Below are 20,167 nucleotides of genomic sequence, written 5' to 3'. Positions count from 1 at the left end.
CATTTGACGAATATTTGAAAACTAATAATGAGCTAAACTACCGGAAATCACGAGTAACTTGGAGTCTGTAAGTAATATTATATTATATTTTATGTACTTTTTTAATATTTTCTACAGAACCTGAAGTACCCACAAACAACCATAACAATTCACCACCAGCAGGGGCGATGAAGAAGAAAATACAACACATTCTTTTTTCCGTAGAAGAAGAATCGTTCCATGACCAGTCCTCCTTAGTTCCGTTTGCTAGCTGATAATTCATAGAGCCGCAACCATGGAGGAGGCTAAACAGAAAGAGAATAAGCATCCCGAAAAGACAGATGAGAAGACGAAGGACAAGGAAAAGGGCCAGCAGCCCAAGGATAAAGATAAGGACAAGAAAGAGGAGCAAGAACTGGTAAGTGTGGGCATTTTTCTCATTCAGCTGTGTGCGAGGTAACGGCAGAGGAGCCAGTGGTGTTATTTTGCCTTAGTCACTGCCGCTTTGACAACATGGTTGAGCAGGCCAAAGTCAGTGCATTTCAAAATAAACGACAAATGAGCTTTCAATCACTTTGTGATTACTTCTTATACCAAATGTCGCCACTCTGTCTTATGCGTGTGTTGTGATCCTTTTGAAACCTGCAGATAAACTCACCCCGTTAGCTCACTTTAGCCTAGCCTAGCCTAACTCAGCCGGTAAGCTAACGTTAGCTTGCTAGTTGTCTCCGCTATCTTTACTGTCATCAGTGTTAGCTTTGCTCCCTGAAGTGCGAGCATATCCAGCTAGCTAAGGTTAGCACCGGGCGACACATTGTATGACACAGCAGCTAACGTGAAGTAAAATCAACTACCACACCACACAATAACAAAAAAAACTTAGCGCAAACCTAGCGTTAACTGTAACGACAGATTCGATAATTAGCTTGTAGCCTTCTGTATCAATTACTCAGTGCAAAGTGTCAGTGGTCAGATTATTGTTTTTTCGTTTAGTTAGTGGGTAGTCATGTGAAACTTAGTGCCAGCATGGACATTTATAATTGCTAATTATATATTTTTAAAAAACATATTATAAGTCATGGGTTATGGCTCTAAATGCATCAGTCAGGTATCCACTGTTAAATTGGACAGGTATAGTTTAGATATAATAGGACTAGATAACGCCGTCACTTTCAGCTGCATTTATTAGCCATTAAGGTCTCTTCCTAATAGCTTATGTCAGAGGATCCAGAGGTGCTTGATATCACATTCACAAGATCATAAGGTCACCAAGTTCATTTGTCATCGTTATTTATCCCCAAGGCTACTTAGTTTTACTAGAGATATTCAAAACAACAGCACATATTATACTGCAGCAGTAGCAGTCAAGCAGCTGGCAGTATATAGTGTTGTTGTGTTGTTTCAACTAGGTACCATAAGAAAATAAACATCATCCCTGCCTTTACCACAGTATCAATTAAAAACTGTAGTTACCTCTCTTTGTTTTGACAGCAAGAGCAGTGGTGACAGGTGAATCCTTCCTTTGACTATGTTTTTGATTTGTAATAATGTTATTCTCTTCTTTCACAATTACAGTCAGAGGAAGACAAGCAGCTACAAGAGGACCTGGAGATGATGGTGGAGAGACTGAGTGTGAGTGGTAGACTTAGATTTTTCCCCCTCTATGTGTCAGGATGTAAAATCTCTTCCAAGGAACAAAAACAAAAAAAAAACTTAAAAAAAAAAAATTCTACACATTTACAGGAGAAGAACACAGAGCTTTACCATCCTGCGTTGGAAGAGCTGCGCAGACTAATCCGCTCCTCAACCACCTCCATGACCTCGGTACCCAAGCCCCTGAAGTTCCTGCGCCCACACTACGGCAAGCTCAAAGAGATCTATGAGGGCATGGCTCCTGGAGAGAACAAGGTAACATTTTACAGATGGCATCACAATTACATAAATACACAGACTTTTGTTATTTGCCAAAGTATGATTTTAAAAGTAAAGCTGCCTCAAACACTGACATATAAACCAGCCCACACATGAAATCAAGTTCAAACTGTGGATGTTGTTTGTATTTGCAGCGTTTCTGTGCTGATGTGGTGTCAGTGCTCGCCATGACGATGAGCGGTGAGAGGGAGTGTCTGAAATACCGTCTGTCAGGATCACAGGAAGAGCTGGCCTCCTGGGGTCACGAATATGTACGGTAAGAAAACTGACTCCCAAAAACATTTGTAGAAGTCCTGTGGCTGTTAGTGAAGTTGTAACTTAAACAGAGGAAATACAATTCTTTGATGCCTTTTTAGTCTTTATATGGTGTGGATCACTATCAAATTAGTAAAAAAAAAAAAAAAAACAAAAACCCTAACTACATGAGAAAAAATAGGAGTGGTGGGGGCAAAATTTTAGTGTCATTTGCTATTTGTGCAATTTCATGGTCACAAATATCTTTCCATCCATCACCAACTAGGCACCTGGCAGGTGAGGTGGCTAAGGAGTGGCAGGAGGTGGAGGAGAATGACAAGACACAGCAGGAGATGCTGCTGAAACTAGTGAAGGAGATTGTGCCCTACAACATGGCCCACAATGCTGAGCACGAGGCGTGCGACTTGCTGATGGAGATTGAGAGGCTGGACATGCTGGAGGACTACATTGATGAAAACGCTTATGGCAAAGTCTGCCTTTACCTCACCAGGTGTGTTCAGGTTTTACACGGCTCAGAAAACATAAGTCCTGTTTTTAACCATATTAATAAAATTAATTGAATTTGTCACTGAAATACAAACAACTTTCTTCATCGTTCCTCCAGTTGTGTGAGTTATGTTCCTGAGCCAGAAAACTCAGCACTGCTAAGATGTGCCTTGAACATCTTCCGAAAGTTCAACCGTTATCCAGAGGCCCTGCGACTGGCTCTGATGCTCAACGATGTGGAGCTGGTCGAAAACATCTTCACATCCTGCAAAGACATGTAAGCACTATTAAACCACTCTTCCTCAAGGACATAAGTAATGATAAAAGGTATTAACCCATCAAGGTGGATGAGCACAGCATCAGTTAAAGGGAAAAATGAATATTGCTTACCTCAGTGCAGTGTGTTTGTTTTGATCCTGTTAGACATTTGAAAAATTTCTCTTATTTCTTATAAGATAGTACTTCAACTTTTTTTTTTATATTCAAGTCTCAGTGTGTCATGGTGCGTGGTTAGTGGTTTATATGGAAGGCAAACTTCCTGTATCTTCCGTCCCTTGCAGTGTCATCCAGAAGCAGATGGCCTTCATGCTGGGTCGCCATGGTATGTTCCTGGAGCTTAATGAGGACGTAGAGGACTACGAGGACCTGACAGAGATCATGTCTAATGTGCAGCTCAACAGCAACTTCTTGGCCCTGGCCCGAGAGGTAAGAGAGAGGAAGAGGGGCAGAAATGTATTGAGGCTGGGAAAAAGAAGACATCAGAGACTAATATGTTATGGGGCAAAGCTCTGCTGCTGACCCCAGAGGTCCACCCATGCTGTGCTGTGTTTTTAAGTTTCATGGTAAATGTGGAGAGTATGCTCAGCAAGTATGGCATGAGCTAACTACGTGAATTCTTGTACTGTGAAGCAGCTGCAGGCATGAGTATTTATTTATTTATTTTTTTGGTGCAATGGAATGCTAACTTTCATATAAGATATATAAATTATATTATATATAATTATCATGACTTATAGGTAGCATTGTAATTGAAAATAAGTTGGAAATTTTACTTTATTTAAACATTAAAAAATGTTAATTTGAAGGATCTACTCTTGACAACACACACGACAAACACATTGAAAAACAGTTACATCACCATCGGTATATCAGATTTTCTTCTGTATTGTACAGCCCTGCATTAAATGAGTCTTATAAAACTTATTTCTTGTTGGTAATTACAAATCCATTTTAATTTTTACACAGAAAAGCAGACATACAATATTAGCACTTTGTGTGATCAAATGGTCAATAGGAAGGCACTGATTTAACTTTCTCTCTCCCAATGCTGATTCCTTTACCTTTACCTCTGCTCATAGTGAGTGCTGTGCTCAGTGTTTTCTTTTTCAACTTTTCAACTTGCTCCTGTCTGTCGAGCTTTTCCAAATCATATTTATGTCAAGTAACATGAAGCCAGAGGTACCATGGCTGAGTCAGCTTCTCTTTGTGACTAAATGCAGAAACCCTGACTTTTATAATAACACCTGTGGGTGTCTGTGTTAGTTAATGTCATGGCTGATACTAGACCCAGTATTTAAGGTCAGTTTCAGCACTGACACCAGTCCAGCACATCAAAGAGATGCATTTCTAATGGTCAAGGAAAACTGTGTCATAACCTTGAATGTTCTGCCTCTAGTAAAAAAAAACTTACAGTTTTACATTAGGGGGGTCACAAGTGCGTAGAAAGGTTGAAGCCAAGGATTAGAATGAGATGAAATTGAAAAGTGCATTGTGTAATGGATGAGTTATAATTATGAAAACAAGAGTTTGGGGGATATTTTAAGATGATTAGTATGTGAGGGATACGAGGTAGAATGGATGAAAGGCTGGAGGCCACATTCACCAGTGGAAACTATGGGGAAGGAATTATTAGAGGGGTAACACTGAAAGGATGATGATGATTTATAATTCACAGCAGCAGGTGGGGGATTATAAATACAGCTCTTCACTTTCTAATGGCTTTTAGTTTCTCAGTATGACTCAACACATTTCACCTTCATTAACAACACACTACTCCTGTCCTCCCCAGTTGGACATCATGGAACCCAAAGTCCCTGATGACATCTACAAAACACACCTGGAAAACAACAGTGAGTCTGTGTGGTTGGATGGGTGCTGTGTTTTGTGATTTACCATACACTGTGGCAAGTGAACTGAAAGTTATTTGTGTTCATTGGTGGTGAAAATGTGCGGTTTTAGCCATGGTGCATGACCTCCATGCTGTATGTGACAGGGTTTGGAGGCAGTGGCTCCCAGGTGGACTCTGCTCGTATGAATCTGGCTTCGTCCTTCGTGAACGGCTTTGTCAACGCAGCTTTTGGACAAGACAAGCTGCTCACAGATGATGGCAACAAGTGGCTGTACAAGAACAAGGACCATGGTAAAAGGAAATGCACACATACACAGTAGTAGTAGTAGTAGTAGTGGTAGTAGTAGTTGTACTCAGTAGGCCTTGCAGCCATTTAACTGACTGGACGTTCCCTTTCCTGACTCAGCTGATATATCGACATACATATATTCAGGATGATTTCTTTTGCTGTATGACACTGCATTTAATTTGATTATTCAGTGACTAACAATGATACAAACGTCTTCAGGCATGCTGAGTGCTGCTGCCTCCCTGGGTATGATCCTGCTGTGGGACGTGGATGGTGGTCTGACCCAGATTGACAAATACCTGTACTCCTCTGAGGACTACATCAAGGTAAACATTAGGCTGGAAAGTACTGGAAACTTTCTATAACAGTTCATATGACTCTCACATAATGATGTGGTGGCATTGGCACAGTCTTTTAAAGGTGATCATTAAAAGTATCAACGTCCCATCTCAGCTTTAACTGTTGTGCACCACTGCTTTTTATATCCTGGCAGTTGGTTTTTTATTGAGATACTCCTTATACATTTAATATTAAAGTTACATTGCATCAGCTTCCAGTCCACTGAATTCATTGTATTGACTGGATTACAACTGTGTCTTCATTTAGTTGTGAATTTGACATTGTGAACAACATAAGTTATTCTCAGGCTCATTACTGGTGAGGAAATGAAGCCCTCAAGGTGTCTTTCTTGCTTGTCTTACACCTGTGTCTCTGTGTGCAGTCTGGTGCCCTCCTGGCCTGTGGCATCGTAAACTCAGGCGTGAGGAACGAATGTGATCCGGCCCTCGCCCTGCTCTCTGATTATGTCCTCCACAACAGCAATGTCATGAGGATAGGAGCCATCTTTGGGTGAGGAGAATGTAGAAAGTTGAACATTAGATTACATTAGATTTCTAAATTATACAAGGGAATATTATCCAGGGTTTAGGTTGTAGTGCTGCAGATCTTTTTTAAATTGTATTATTTTGTTCATTTTAGTCTTTTTCTTTTTCTGCTGTTGGCTTGAGTTACAGCACTTGAGTCCTCTTCTGGGGATCAGTGAAGTATTATCTTATGATGGCACTTTGTGGCTGAGTGTCTTGATCCTTGTCGTCTTGCTTTCAGACTGGGTCTGGCCTATGCTGGCTCCAACAGAGAGGATGTCCTGTCTCTGCTTCTCCCTGTCATGGGAGACTCCAAATCAAGCATGGAGGTACGGATGCGGATCGTGTTAATGGCTCTTCTCATTCTAAATATGTTTAGTTTAGCAGCATTCAAGTTTGTGTGTTTCATCTCCAGGTGGTTGGAGTGACGGCGCTGGCGTGTGGTATGATCGCAGTAGGGTCATGTAACGGCGACGTGACCTCCACCATCGTCCAGACCATCATGGAGAAGAGCGAACAGGAGCTGAAGGACACATATGCCCGCTGGCTGCCTCTCGGTCTGGGACTCAACCACCTGGGTAAGTAAAGGGAGCCACAGGCCTCAACATTAATAACTGTATTAAATTACAGAACTGTGTGAAAAGAGTCGCAGTGGAACAGGGGCCAAAGGAGATTAAAATACACTAATAGGTGATGTGTGACTGCTTTTTGTGAATCAGTTTGTGTAGATCTGTCGTAGAGGTCTTTCTTACCTTAATGTTAACTACTCTAACTACTGTTTGTGTCATTCACCGTCCTTAGGTAAAGGAGAGGCAATTGAGACAACCCTTGCAGCTCTGCAGGTTGTACCTGAACCTTTCCGCAGCTTTGCCAACACACTAGTGGATATCTGTGCATATGCAGGTCAGTCTCACAGTAATTTTTTTCCCCAGCCATTTCAGTGCAATTTAGTTTTTGGAATACATGCTGACATCCATCAGTCAACCTCTGCTTCATTCACTTCTCCATAGCCCCCTCAGGTCAACCATATAAGACCTTCATCTACTGAATTAATCTTTCATTTCCCAGGATTGCCATAATTTGCACTAACAATCTGTCTCCCCCTCCATCTCAGGTTCTGGTAACGTGCTGAAGGTGCAGCAGCTTCTCCATATCTGCAGTGAGCACTATGAAGCCAAGGAGAAGGAAAAAGAGGACGACAAGGACAAGAAGGATAAGAAGGACAAAGACAAGAAGGACTCTGCTGCTGACATGGGCTCCCACCAGGTAAGCACAGACTTATTACCATGATTATCCTCATAAATCAGTTATTTACAAACATTTGGTAGTTCCTTTATCAGCTATAAATATGAGTCTGTATGAAGGTTTCCATTTGGAAAAAGGTTCATTTTTGTTTTCCTGTCAGGGTGTTGCTGTTCTTGGTATTGCCCTGATTGCCATGGGGGAGGAGATTGGCTCTGAAATGGCACTGCGAACATTTGGACATCTGGTCAGTAGCACTGCTTACCGTCAGTCTTGTTTTATTTTTGTTTACCTTTGATGCATAAATTGTTGTTCCTCAATTGCACAGCCTCTTTCCTGTTCTTTTGATTTACTTCACGTTATTCCTTCCACTATTTCTGTTCAGGGAGGAGAGGCCTGGTTATTTGGACTAAACAGTACTTTCATATTTTCAGACCTCACCGTTTATCCCCTTTTTTCTTTTTGATTCACATTACGTCGTCTTCCTTTGATCTTGCTCCTTGCAGTTTTTGCTTTTGTTTTCTCTGTTGTGATTGGTCATTTATAATCTGTTCTTATTCACCCTAAAGTTATTAATGAATCAGACTAAGAACGTAACAAAGAGTTCCTCTCTGTCATGTGTCAACTATTTATACTGGGGTGTGGCAGTTTAAGTAGACAATTAAAATAACTGAAGCCACATTTTTGTTCTTTTCTTGATCTTTAAATCTTAGTGACATATTAACAGTCTTAAACTATTCATTTGCTCTGTATTTGCTCCATCAGCTGCGCTATGGCGAGCCCACTCTGAGGCGAGCAGTGCCCCTCGCCTTGGCTCTCATATCCGTGTCCAACCCTCGTCTCAACATCTTGGACACCCTCAGCAAGTTCTCCCATGATGCTGACCCCGAGGTTTCCCACAACTCCATCTTTGCCATGGGCATGGTTGGCAGTGGTAAGTAGGATTCTGGGCTTTACATGGAATAATGTTAACTTTGCGGTAATGGCTGCCAAGATCCGAAACCCCTGTGTCAAAATGTTTAACTAGAAGGCTTTCATGCGCAGTAGCCTGTTTTTTAATATAAATAAATTGCATTTTTTCAGGTCTTAGTTCACGGTACCAGTATTGGTATTAGACTTGCATGTTTGAGCTTAACACAGTGTTTGCTGTTCTAAATAAAATGGACAAAATTGAGTTATGCAATGCATTAAGGGAGCATGTAAAAAAAATGTAATAAATAAAGCCTATACCATTCAATAATAAACTATGACACACATTCATGTAAACTCTGTTAAAAAGATGAGGTTGAGTATTTTGAGTGCTAACAAATAAAATGCTGTCAAAGCGCTTTATTATAATAATTCTCTGATATCAAATATTATCTGCTTTAGATAGCCATCAAAGTTTGGTTGTTAGAAGTGCTGTGAGTGTAAACGAGTGTTACTTATTTTACATAAACATTACATTTTCACATAAAACTTTTTAAATGTATGAATTTCCCACATTAAAAACTGACCCCACTGAAGCTTTTCACCAGAGGCAGCATTGAATACTTGAAGGTTACATGTTACATATTTGCCATTTTCAGTGATGCACAAAGCCGCCTCCTCTGGGAGAGCCTCTAGTGTCAACTTCCTTAACACATTTAACACACTAGTCATTTTTTCCATTTCCTCAGGCACAAATAACGCCCGTCTGGCCGCCATGCTGCGGCAGCTGGCACAGTATCACGCCAAAGACCCTAACAATCTCTTCATGGTCCGACTGGCTCAGGTGGGTGGCAGCACAAAAGGCACTTTGTACCAGACAGTGTGTTTGAGTGACTATTGACTCTCTGCTGTTTGTGCCTCCACAGGGTCTGACTCATTTGGGCAAAGGCACACTGACACTCTGTCCCTACCATAGCGACAGGCAGCTGATGAGCCAGGTTGCCGTCGCTGGACTGCTCACCGTGCTCGTTTCCTTCCTTGATGTCAAGAACAGTCAGTTTATTTTCCTCCTGCTGCACTTGCCTCAGCTTTCTGCTTCCGCACACTTAACATTGTCCATTATGATTATGCAATTTGAAATTTGTGGTCATTAGTGATTCCCCTGTGTTAATATTCCCCCTGGTGTTCATTGTGTGCATTACAGTAATCCTGGGAAAATCTCATTATATTCTCTACGGCCTGGTAGCGGCCATGCAGCCACGTATGCTGGTCACATTCGATGAGGAGCTCCGACCACTGCCTGTGTCTGTCAGAGTTGGACAGGTAAAGTCAAGGATAATTACTATGAGTAAAGTTTACACTGGAATAGACTGTTTGTGGAAAATCTGCCTTTCATGTGTATTAAAATGTTCTTCTTGACATTAAAAAATGTAAAACTTAATAAAAAGAAACGATTTTCCCTGATTTACAATATGGAAAAATAGCTGAAAGAAAAATGCCTCTTTTATCTCATGAATTTGTTTTTATGTTTTGTGTCCAGGCTGTGGATGTTGTGGGCCAGGCAGGCAAGCCAAAGGCCATCACAGGTTTCCAGACTCACACCACGCCAGTGTTGTTGGCTCATGGAGAGAGGGCTGAGCTGGCAACAGAGGAGTACCTCCCTGTCACCCCCATCCTGGAGGGCTTTGTTATCCTCCGCAAGAACCCCAACTATGAAACCTAGACTGTACCCTCAAAAAAAACAAAACATTCTCACTGGTCTCTCCCTCTGTTTGTAAGGGTAGCCTTCCACGGCTCTTGGCAGTTGATATATTTAGTTGTTTACTGCATGGCTGAAAAGAGCAAGGCAGGCCTATCCTTCTCCTTTGCCATGTCTTCTCACTGTCATCTGTGGCCCAGCTCCAGCAGTCATTAAAAATGCATGGTTGGGGTCTGGTTAATTGGACTGGTATGACACAGAGAAGGTTAAGATGGGACCTTAACCACTCTTTATAGATGGTTTCCTCGTTGCTCTAAGTTTGACCCACCTCTCCCACATGTACTGAATCAGCTATCTGACTGACGGGGGGCCTCTTGAAAAGTGGGAACTCTTCACCTGTATATGTTTCACTTCAGTCATCAGTAAATGAACAACTGCTCAGTCCTCATCAGTGCTTCAGATTTGTTTTTTTCCCCTTCTTACATCCTCAGTCTGTTTTTGTAATTAGAGCATTTAAAAGTATGTATTCTTCATCACGTTTTTCTTCTGTTTTCTTTTGGTGGGAGGGGGGTGGGGGTTGGGGTTGTTTGTTACAGTACTGTACAAGGTTGAATCAAAAATAAAAACTCAGATCCACATGTTGGAAATGTGATGGCTGTGTGTTGTGTTGATTTAGGTGTAAAGTGTGTCATGACGCGAAGTTAATATTTCCTGAAATTCACAAGTGATGTCATTCAAATTAAGTAGGCTACAGGCTTTCCACAAGGAGCAGCAGGGAAAAGAAAGTCTTTGATGATAAATACACATTCTGTACATACAAATGTATACACCTGTGTATATATTTATGGAGGAAAGTAGTGGCAACAGTAGTTTAGTAAGTGAATTAATAGAATAATTACATAACTAACTTCCAGTGGATATTTAATATGCAGAACAACAATCCTGCCTGTAGCTGCTGGTTAATTGATTGATTATTTATTTTTATAAATATATATCAGGTATAAGACTAAGCTTTCCCAGACACTTGACCATCATGTGAGTTTGTCAGTTGTCTGAAGAAACAGTCACCTAAAGAAAACAAGTGTCTGTTGAATATTTTGCAGTGATGCACAGGCCTGTTTCATAAACAGTGGCTCATTAGTCTTTTCTATGGCCAATAGAAGAAAATCAATCCAAAATGTGTCCCATGCAAAGACTTGAATTTAATATAATTTCTCTGTGCAGACCATTATTTAACATATAATAACATTGGATTTTTATATATCGCCAATAATAGTATTATTAATAAAGTAATATTAATATAGTCAATGATAATAGCTTTTGTTGTTGATTTGTTTTTTATTGAAAATTGGCGCTCGAATAAATCTGGACAACAAAGTTTAAATACTTACAGTAATATTAAAACATCAAAACGTCTCGGTGACAGGCAAGCAAAATAAATATATGACATTACAGTATTTCCAGATGAGAACATGATTATTACTAGGAAAATTTCACGTGATGGGATTTCGCCGGAATTACCTTGCTACCGGCTTCCGGGAAGATTTTCCGTCCGTCCGGCTCTGCGGACTCAAGGAGAGAAAGGTAACGCCACGGTCCTAAGCTATAGTCTTTACTAAAATGTCTAATTTTTCACATAAGTGCCAAGTCGCTGGCAAATAGAGACTCTGTAAGGACATTCTACTGTGCGTTTCACATTTTAGTCCGGAGATATATCCATCTGCCGTGACTTTCTTCAGTGGTTTCTGGGGACTGGTGTTCCTGCTGTGTTTTCAGGGATTAGCTAGCTAGCTCGCTGCTAGCATTCAATGCTAAGACGACGTGGGTGTTCTTTCTTCACTTTAGCTAGTTCAGCTAGCAAGTTAACCTTACGTTAGACAGCCAAGTTGAGCCCTCACGACTGTGTTTAGAAACATGTTATAGTGTGTGTGTGTGTGGGATAAATGACAAGCGACAAAAAGACTGTCGCATCGCAATGTTGTTGTTTTTGCCGGTTAGCGTAATTTATGCTAGTAGCTACCCAACTACTTGCTAGCTAGCCACACAGAATGCTATATAGGTAGCAGTGGGTTGAATCAGTGATTGTGTCGTAGCCGTGTTTTGCCCTGGTGCCAGCCTCCTAGCAGTCAGAGGTGAGGCTTGTGTGCTCGTATTTGCCAGCGTGGCTTCATGTAAAGAGATGTCTGTTGACAGTTGTGATTGTAAATAACATGCATACTGATAACTTGATACCTGAAACCATGTGATGACGATGTAAAGTTGGTGCCAGCAACCTGAAACCATCTGCGTAAGGCGGCAAAGTATGTAAAGGTGGTTTAAAAATTGGTGACTCCTCTAGTTACTCAGCCAACCTAGAATATGTGGCAGTATATGTTGTCAGATATGTAGTGGTTATTGTAAGATGCACAAAGGGAGTTGCAAGAGACTGCTGGCGGAGGTTAGACTGATTTGACAGGACAGTTGTTTTGAAGCTTGAAGACCTAGCAGAGTGGGCTGACAGGTCGCTGTTCCTTCAGGTTAACTGTAATGGGAGTTGCCGAAAAACTTGGCAAAATGTGGAATTTCGCATCAGCATCTCCCAACAAGCAGCATCCCCCCCTTTTTTTTTTTTTTTTTTTTAATGCATCAGTGTAAACGCAGGCTTGTCGCAGTGGCGATTCTGCTGTGAAACCGGGGCTGCGAAATTAAAACGGAGGTGGCTGACTCAGTCTGGCTAGTTTCAGACAGTGCTCATCTTTGTCACGACACCGTTGCTACTGTGTTTACACCTGGCGAGGTAAAGCTTTCGAGCACAGCCTGCGATTGAATGCGAGTGGCGTATCGAGCTAACAGCCAGTAGCCACCTCCTTAGCTTGACAGTTATCTAGGTTAGTCTCCCCCATTCATTGACACGGTCGCCGTCACGCCTTTCTTCACCGATGACTCCCCCGAAGCGTCGTTTGTTTGGTATGGTTTATGTTTTTTTTTTTTGTTTTTTTGTTTTTTTTAACATGAAATTAGATGGTTGTCATGGCCGATGCTGGCTGAGGTGTGGCTGGCATGAAGCCGGCAGCTGTGCTGTGCGTCGCGCCAATAGCAGGAGAAACCACGTGGTAAACCCAGATTGGGCCTGTGAAGTTAGCAACACGGCTAACAGCACAACATACAGCAGCATTATTTATAGGTGTTTAAACAAGACCTGCGTGTGTGTTTATAATCCCATGCAAATAGCTGTCATTGTCGTATGTTGTGTGCGTAAGTAGACAGGCAAGACACACCCCTGTGTCATGGAGAAAGTGTCCCACAGTTTTACTAGATGAAATACAGGTGTTGTACCACTGGAGACTTGGCTTGGTATGAACGTCATAGTTTTAGTCTTACGATATTAACAGTGTCAGGTTGTTTTAGAGGTGCTGCTTTGTTCCTGTTTAAGCCGTTTTGATTACTTCAGCCTGCACCCTGCAGCAGGCAGGAGACAGGTGTTTAGGACTGCAGGCTGACCTTAGCTGAGAAAGTGGGTCCAAAATGGATGCTATTTCCTATGCAGTGCACACAGACAACATAAAGCTAATATGGACAGATGTTTATCCAAAGTCTTTGCATGTCAGCCAAAAATATCTGTTAACCACTTATCAGTCCAATATTATCCAGTGATCTTAAAAAAGGTTTAGCCAGAGGGAATGAATGAAGAGCAGTTGCATGATGTGTCAGAACCAGGCTGTCATAGTTTGCCTGACATAAGGAAGCTACTGCGCTTTTTGTTGTGAAAATTTAAAGCCAAGTGTCTGGGCATGTGTGGGTTCTGGCAGAGTGTTAGTTAACCAGAGGATGTGTGGGGGGTGGGGCAGGCTGTGCTGGTGTGATGCTGTGTCACTGGAGCTAAACTTCTGTGGCTGTGCATCTTTCTCAGCTTCAAATGTCAGACTGAAGCCACATTTGCAACGGCTTATCACTTTAAAACCAATATTGTAAAGACTGTGTTTGTTCTGTTAAATAACAGAAATCTGCCATTACAAACTGGGAGTGTCGAGTTTAAAAGATGTGGGGATTTACCAGACAGGGATTGTCCAATGTCAGATGCTATTTGGTTGCATGTACTGAAATTCAAGACATCTCAGTCCTTACTGCTTTGATTTTTGACCACTCTACTGCATTCTAGAGCAGCATTAAATCAGTGTAATACTCTTTTAAGAAGCATGGTACTGCAGAAAAATACCAGCTGGTGTACATAACTTTGACTCCTTTATCTTAAGGTCATTGAATTTGAATATTGGCCCATTGTGTTCTAAATGTGTTGGTCCTGCCCAAAAAAGCGTTGACCGAAATGCTATTCTGTTTTACATAACATGCCTGCTCCTTCCCTTTTTTTCTGCAGCTTATGTTTAAGCTATAGTTTTACAGTTAAAATGGTCCAGCTAAGTTAAATGAAGCCTGCCACCACTGGAGCTTTTTGTGTCACTGTGTAACTACCACAAACAACACTGTGGCTTTGTGGCAGGTACAGATTGCCATTTCAGCCTGCAGTCCAGTGAGCTGTATACAACAGAGGAGTTACTGAAAGCACAATGAGGGGCAATAGGCTTTTAGTGAAAGCTGAGGAATCAGTGTGTGTAATTATGGCATCTGAAAGTATCTTTAAGTCTCCAGTAGGCCATGAACCCACGAAGCCAGTGACTCATGTATTTATTTTTTTCACTGACATCACAAGGCACCAAAGTTTGATTAGTTCACAGCATCTGTAGTTTTGGGAGAAGCAGGAAGCACTTTATTTAACAACAAAGTTGCTCTGTGTACAGTGAGTCTAGATCATGTGTGCACAGGCAGTAGTAAACTCACAGAGGCTACACCCGCTATACTGTAGGTGACATGATAGTCAACTTCTTTAACAAAATGTTCCTCCCCTCTGCTCCTTGGCGGGTCATGGGAGTGCATGCAGAGGCTTATGCAACAGTTGAATGAGCATGTTCCACCGGCCGCGGTGCTGGTGGCTGGATCTCCATGGTGCTGCATGTCAGACCAGCTCGAATGACTGGACTGTGTGTGATTAGTTGTAGGGAGGCGGTGCCTTGCATTAGCTCACATAACTCCCCTAAAACACAGATTCCTGACAAAATGAGGGCCTCTGGTGTACCCCTTCTTGCTAGTTTTGCAGTGCTGCCGACTGTACCCAGGATTTGTACTCATTATTCATTTTCATAAATTCTGCAGACTAACCTGTGTGGTGTTGACGGTGTGTATCACTGGCACAGTAAGTGTTTAAGAATCAGACCATGTCTCAGAACTTCAGGGTAAAGCATTGCCCCAAACACCTAAAGGTTTTAAAGTAGTGTATTTGCCAGGGAGAGGAGTAAAGCCTCTGAGGCAGTGTAGGTTGTTAGACTGAGACCCTATTTTAGCCTTGAGATTGTTTACTCAGCATTTCATCTCCCAGCCAGCCCTGCGCAGCCTGACAAGCTTTGAAGTGCTGCCTGTCACTACTCAAGAGTTTCTTAACCATCCCCCAATGAGTTGTTCCACAAGCAAGATTTTAATTATAAAAATGCACAGAATTTACACTTAACACAGGATTGAATCTATACCCTGTCTTATTTTGCTGTCATTCTCTAAGCTCCAAGGCTCCAGTGTAGTGGGGATGAGCCTACCAGTGTTTTACTTAAGCCAGAGATTTCATCTGGCTTCATGGAAAGCCTCAGTTAGTTAAAATCCATTGTCTTTTTTTTCTCCTTTTGTTTTTGTGCTGATATAGTCATGGTAACGGTGGTGATTACAACCATTTCTGCAGCGTGATTTCCTCTTCTTTTGAAAACAGAAAAAAAACCACCACCCTGATTCATCATGACTCAGGCTTTTCACACTGCCGCTGCGTGTGTGTGTGTATCAGGGGACGGGGGAGTATGCTTGTGTCACTGGCAGATATAATGTAGGCTTCGGCTATAAATACCAAATGTGTCACTATTGTGAGGCCCATATAACCTAAGGAGGATGATTAGACTGGAATCAGGAAATGACCCTTGAGTGTGTGGGGTGATGGTATTGTGTTAAAAATGGTCTAAATAGTTCAAGCCATTCTGTCAAAAGCTGCACTATGTAGAGTTGATTTCATGTGTGAGAACAGTTCAATTTTAGTGAGACAAATAGATCTCATTCATTGGTATCATCAATAGTGGACTAATCACTGTAAATTAATTGTGTGTTAGCCAGACATAACCCACATTAAACACAGTTTCTTAGCCACTGTTATCATAAAATTGTAAATTCATGTCTGTAAACCTGCTAAATCCTCTAAATCCACAATAAGATTCAAATTTGCACGATCCCAAAATAGTGTTGAGGGAATGTCTCCACTTTAGGTAGTTCTAGCTCATGTTACCATATTAAAATGAATGCAATCAGTTTAACTCATTGACGTAAACAATATCAGATCTCTACTGAATCTGGGCCCCTGATTACATTTCTTCATTTAACAACAGGTCTTCTGTATTTTCGTGCATATTACTCCAAATGAGGAGTAATATGCACTTTGGTAACAAAGTGGTGTCCAAAATGGTGACGGAAATAAATACTGCTGGGTTTTGACATCAAGCATGAAATTTTCTATTATGTAATGTGACTTAATATGTGACATCAGACCCTTTGTACTGTGACAGGCATTGTCATGCAGTTAATTTTAGACATGGATTGTATTGTAAATGTGATTGGATTAAATTAGAAAAGTCACTACTAGACTGGTGATGCCAAATGCAATGATCGATACCATAATAAGTCATTTCTTTGTGAATTTCCTTTAGTTTCCTGACTCGCTCGTGTTCCCTTTCTCTTTTTTTCAGTTAAGAAAATGTACCACTTGTCTCCTTCTCACTTTTCAACAAAGTTAAATACTAAATAGCCAACATTCAGTTGTGATGCTACAGTTTCTTTTGCAGACAGTATACACAACTCGCCTCAGTTTATTACCAGTTTCAAATACATTTTGCTGAACTGAGAGGATAAACCGTGGTGTGACAAAGTTACACTAGGTATTTTGTGAAACGGTGAACATGCAAAAAAAAATCACCAACTCCTGTTTGTAGATGGTGTTTATTTTTTCCCTCTCTTTGCAGACTTTACAGCCCCAGACTGTGAATTAAGATCCATTCCGAACAGACATTTTGCATTTTTAACACAGGTCTTTTTGGGTATAAGAGAAGAACTGAGAAGTGTTTTGACTTATCATATTGATTTAACCTAATTCTGCCTTTACACAGCACTGATTGGAAACTTGTTTAAGAAAAGCTGTAACTTTTTTGAGTCTTGTAATTTGAGCTACAGGCTATTTTTATGACCCACATACTGTATTTTTTTACTTTACTAATAATACTGTCCAGAGTAGTTGGTGTACTTAACGAGGCACAGTGCTCTTGTGCTCATCAACAATACTCAGAGTGTTTGATCTGTTGTATAATAAAAAAACAAATGGGTTAGGAAGGCTACATTTAAAATCTTGCCCTCAATGCAACAAAAGTGAGTACACTGTGACCACTGCAACAAAACTAACTGCACATTTGATTCCTAATTAAGGCTAATTGCATGAATATGGTTATAAAAGAACTTGTGAACACCGCACCTGGGTTGTGTTCAATGCAACATGGCTCCACACACAGTCGGAAACTAGATTTGGAGACTTCATAAAGATAGGAGAGGACACAAGAGCATCAGTTGGCTACTGGACATAGAAAAACAGACGAGTAAATGCTTCTGACTTGGCACAATGATCATCTCTGGAAACTGGTGTTTCAGTGTCTCAAGTGAACCTCTATGCACTGCATCAACAAAGAAAACCATTACTTACGAAATTGCAAGATCAAACTTTGCCAAACAACAGGAAAAAAGGCCTGACGAATGTTGGCAGCACATTCTTTGGTCAGATCAAACCAGAATAAACGTGTTTGGATCAGATGGGGTCCAGCATGTTCGACGTGGACCTGGCCAGGACTACCACAGTGACTGCACAGTGCCCTGGAGGTGGGAGTGCGCTGATATGAGGCTGCGTGAGAGGAAAAGGTGGAGGGGAGATGACATTTAGAGATTGGCACAATGAAAGCAAGTTTTATACCCAAATACTGAATGAAACGATGACTCTGAGACTCAAGAAGCTTGGCAGCAGAGGAATTTTCCAACACGATAAAACACACTGCAAAAATCACACAAGAATAGCAGAACATCTCTCCACAGATTTCTGTGAGACTGGTATCATCCATGTCCAGGAAGAAGAATCTGTCACCAGAAATAAATAGATATAAAAAAAATAAAAGCAGACTTTCACTAATGAAGAGTGTACTGACTTTTGTTGCAGCTGATCTTTAAATATGAACCTTTTTAGTGAAATTAATTGCCCTCATTCCTCTTGGGCTAAAAACAAATTGTATTAAATGGACAGGATGTGTAGTCACTTAGCATTTTAGTGATACTGACCAGGGGTCATTTAGTTTTGTTGTATACTGTAAAATCACCTCCGCAGCGGGCCGTTTCAAACTAATTCACCAGAAATGTACGCTTGATAATTTTTATGCTCTTAACGTCATCATAACATATTGGACCGTAACATTCTGGACGTCATCAGGAACATCTGTTATATCTGTGTCTGTTTGTTATGCCCCATAGTAACCTCTTCAGTTAAAAAAAAAAAAGATTATAAACCATCTGAACTGTGCGATTAGCCAATACATGCTCTTTAGTAACAAGGTTTCTCCTCCTCACTGTCTTGTAGGAAAAAACGGTTCCTCGGTGTAACCAGACTTAGGACCTAAAAGGATTCATAAATGTAAGTAAACAGATGAGCTGCGACAATAACAGGAAATATCAGCTCTGGGTTTACCCTCCTGTTTAAGGAGGAGGAAGTGGAGGTATTTTGTTAATTTTATTTTCAAAGACTTATTCAAGTAAACTACTCATTCTCTAACCTTTTTTTACTCTGAGAGCTACTTTGACAAAATAAAAGGGGCTGAGAGCTCCTCATGTCTTACATGACTGGTTACGTTTATTCACATATTATATCAAATAATAAGATAATTTAACAATTCATCATATATCAATATCCAAATCTCACATTTGGTACCAAAAACATCTGAAACTCACATCAGTGTCACTTTTTGTGTCAAATACTTAAGTAATGATTCAGTCAAACCTGAACACACAGACATGATGACATCACTGCAAATAAATGTCTATTAAAAAAAGAAGCTCCTTAGGCTGTGATCCAGTTGTAGTTGTCAGTACATTCAGCGGTACATAACAAACAGGAACTTAGAATAGTTACTTTGGTACAGTTAATTTTCCAAAATGTAAACAAACGTGATTTAAAAAAAAAAAAAAAAAACAGGACTCAAGTTGAAGCCAACGGCTTCACTCACTGAATCCATGACAACATATTTCCTGTTTGTTGGAAAAGTTTACTTGATGTCTGTTCTGTTAGAAGAGTTTCTGTCTCTGCATAAACAAACCTGACAGCTTAAGTCATGTTGACTGACAACTGACAAATAATGATTTGGTGTTGGAGCAGATTTACTGAGTCGTGTTGCATAAACTTTGTACTATGCATGCATGGTTTGTACCGACAATATTCTCTGGACCTTTGGCTGAGCTGCTCTATAACAGGGGGTGAGCTTCTGGTAGCTCCTGTGCCACCTGTTGGAGACCCCTGTGCTCCACATGTTATTACATTGTCACCTATTAGGCCTCACTACAGTGATGCTGAATGTTCCTGTACCTCCTGAAATGGCTGATAATTTTTTTTTTTTTATAACCAAAGACTTCTTAACAACTCCCCCCATTCTCTCTTTCCACAGATTTGTACACAGGTCCACATCTGCCTCCCCATGCAGAACTCCATGAAATGAATAAAGCACCACAGCCTATAACGGGACCCCCCTCCGCCCCCCACCCTGCCCCCTCCCCTGGCCTGTCACAGGTAACAGACCCTGCTCCTTCATCATCTGTATTGGCCCTTTAAGGGCGTGTTGCTCTGTCCCACTTTTGTTTCTCGCAGAAAAAAGGGGCTGATGTAACGGCATTTTTGTGCACATAATGAAAAGCAGATCACACAGCAATGCACTTTTCCCTGGTGCAGAGTGACTGCGGCGGGCACAAGCATGTCTCAGAAAGACCACGGTGATTGTCAGAAGTCACGCTGCCAGTGTAGCATGCAGTGTCTTCATTGTTATCAAATCCACAAAATCTTGTGGTTGATACCCCATGGGGTTCTTTAAAATAAGAGTATAATCAGAAAATGCCCCCCCCCACCCGTCCTACTTAAGGTAGCTTGTGTATTCCCTTTGTCTGCTATCCATTAACTTAAAAATAAAAAGATGCTGGCATTATGACAAAACAAAAAACGACCTGAACACAAATATTGGCCTCTGTATCTGTGC

The 20,167-nt window shown here is 41.0% G+C and overlaps 2 protein-coding genes across 6 annotated transcripts in view; both read left to right on the top strand.

Moving 5' to 3' along the window:
• The first annotated feature begins 208 nt into the window (after window positions 1-208).
• psmd2 (proteasome 26S subunit ubiquitin receptor, non-ATPase 2) lies at window positions 209-10,434 on the top strand. Its single transcript, XM_071471731.1, has 21 exons — window positions 209-397; window positions 1,555-1,611; window positions 1,723-1,887; window positions 2,046-2,167; window positions 2,432-2,656; window positions 2,771-2,929; window positions 3,213-3,357; window positions 4,721-4,781; window positions 4,925-5,071; window positions 5,289-5,395; window positions 5,791-5,918; window positions 6,174-6,261; window positions 6,348-6,510; window positions 6,734-6,835; window positions 7,047-7,198; window positions 7,338-7,421; window positions 7,940-8,108; window positions 8,833-8,927; window positions 9,010-9,136; window positions 9,288-9,406; window positions 9,624-10,434. The coding sequence occupies exons 1-21, from the start codon at window positions 275-277 to the stop codon at window positions 9,804-9,806; spliced, it is 2,721 nt and encodes a 906-aa protein (XP_071327832.1). The 5' UTR covers window positions 209-274; the 3' UTR covers window positions 9,807-10,434.
• An 800-nt stretch (window positions 10,435-11,234) lies between these two features.
• Window positions 11,235-20,167, top strand: part of LOC139614360 (eukaryotic translation initiation factor 4 gamma 1-like) — a 38,330-nt gene continuing 29,397 nt past the window's right edge. For 4 of the 5 annotated variants that reach the window (XM_071471525.1, XM_071471524.1, XM_071471526.1 and 1 more), the window contains exons 1-3: window positions 11,235-11,366; window positions 18,508-18,561; window positions 19,586-19,707. In XM_071471525.1, the coding sequence (XP_071327626.1) occupies window positions 19,633-19,707 (75 nt within the window). In that variant the 5' untranslated portion in view covers window positions 11,235-11,366; window positions 18,508-18,561; window positions 19,586-19,632. The remainder of the gene's footprint in view (window positions 11,367-18,507; window positions 18,562-19,585; window positions 19,708-20,167) is intronic. The other variant, XM_071471527.1, reaches the window with a different exon arrangement.

Source organism: Trachinotus anak, unplaced genomic scaffold (genome assembly GCF_046630095.1).
Source record: "Trachinotus anak isolate AG129_WGS33_773 ecotype Australia unplaced genomic scaffold, CSIRO_AGI_Tana_v1 ptg000034l, whole genome shotgun sequence".
Classification (NCBI taxonomy): Eukaryota; Metazoa; Chordata; class Actinopteri; order Carangiformes; family Carangidae; genus Trachinotus; species Trachinotus anak.
This window is presented reverse-complemented; position numbering and strand designations above follow the sequence as displayed.

Excerpts from the sequence above, each read along its gene's own strand:
- psmd2 (XM_071471731.1), top strand. The coding sequence starts at position 275 with ATGGAGGAGGCTAAACAGAAAGAGAATAAGCATCCCGAAAAGACAGAT. Across the intron at positions 1,888-2,045 it reads TGGCTCCTGGAGAGAACAAG|CGTTTCTGTGCTGATGTGGT; the intron begins GTAACATTTTAC and ends TTGTATTTGCAG. Across the intron at positions 8,109-8,832 it reads CATGGGCATGGTTGGCAGTG|GCACAAATAACGCCCGTCTG; the intron begins GTAAGTAGGATT and ends CCATTTCCTCAG.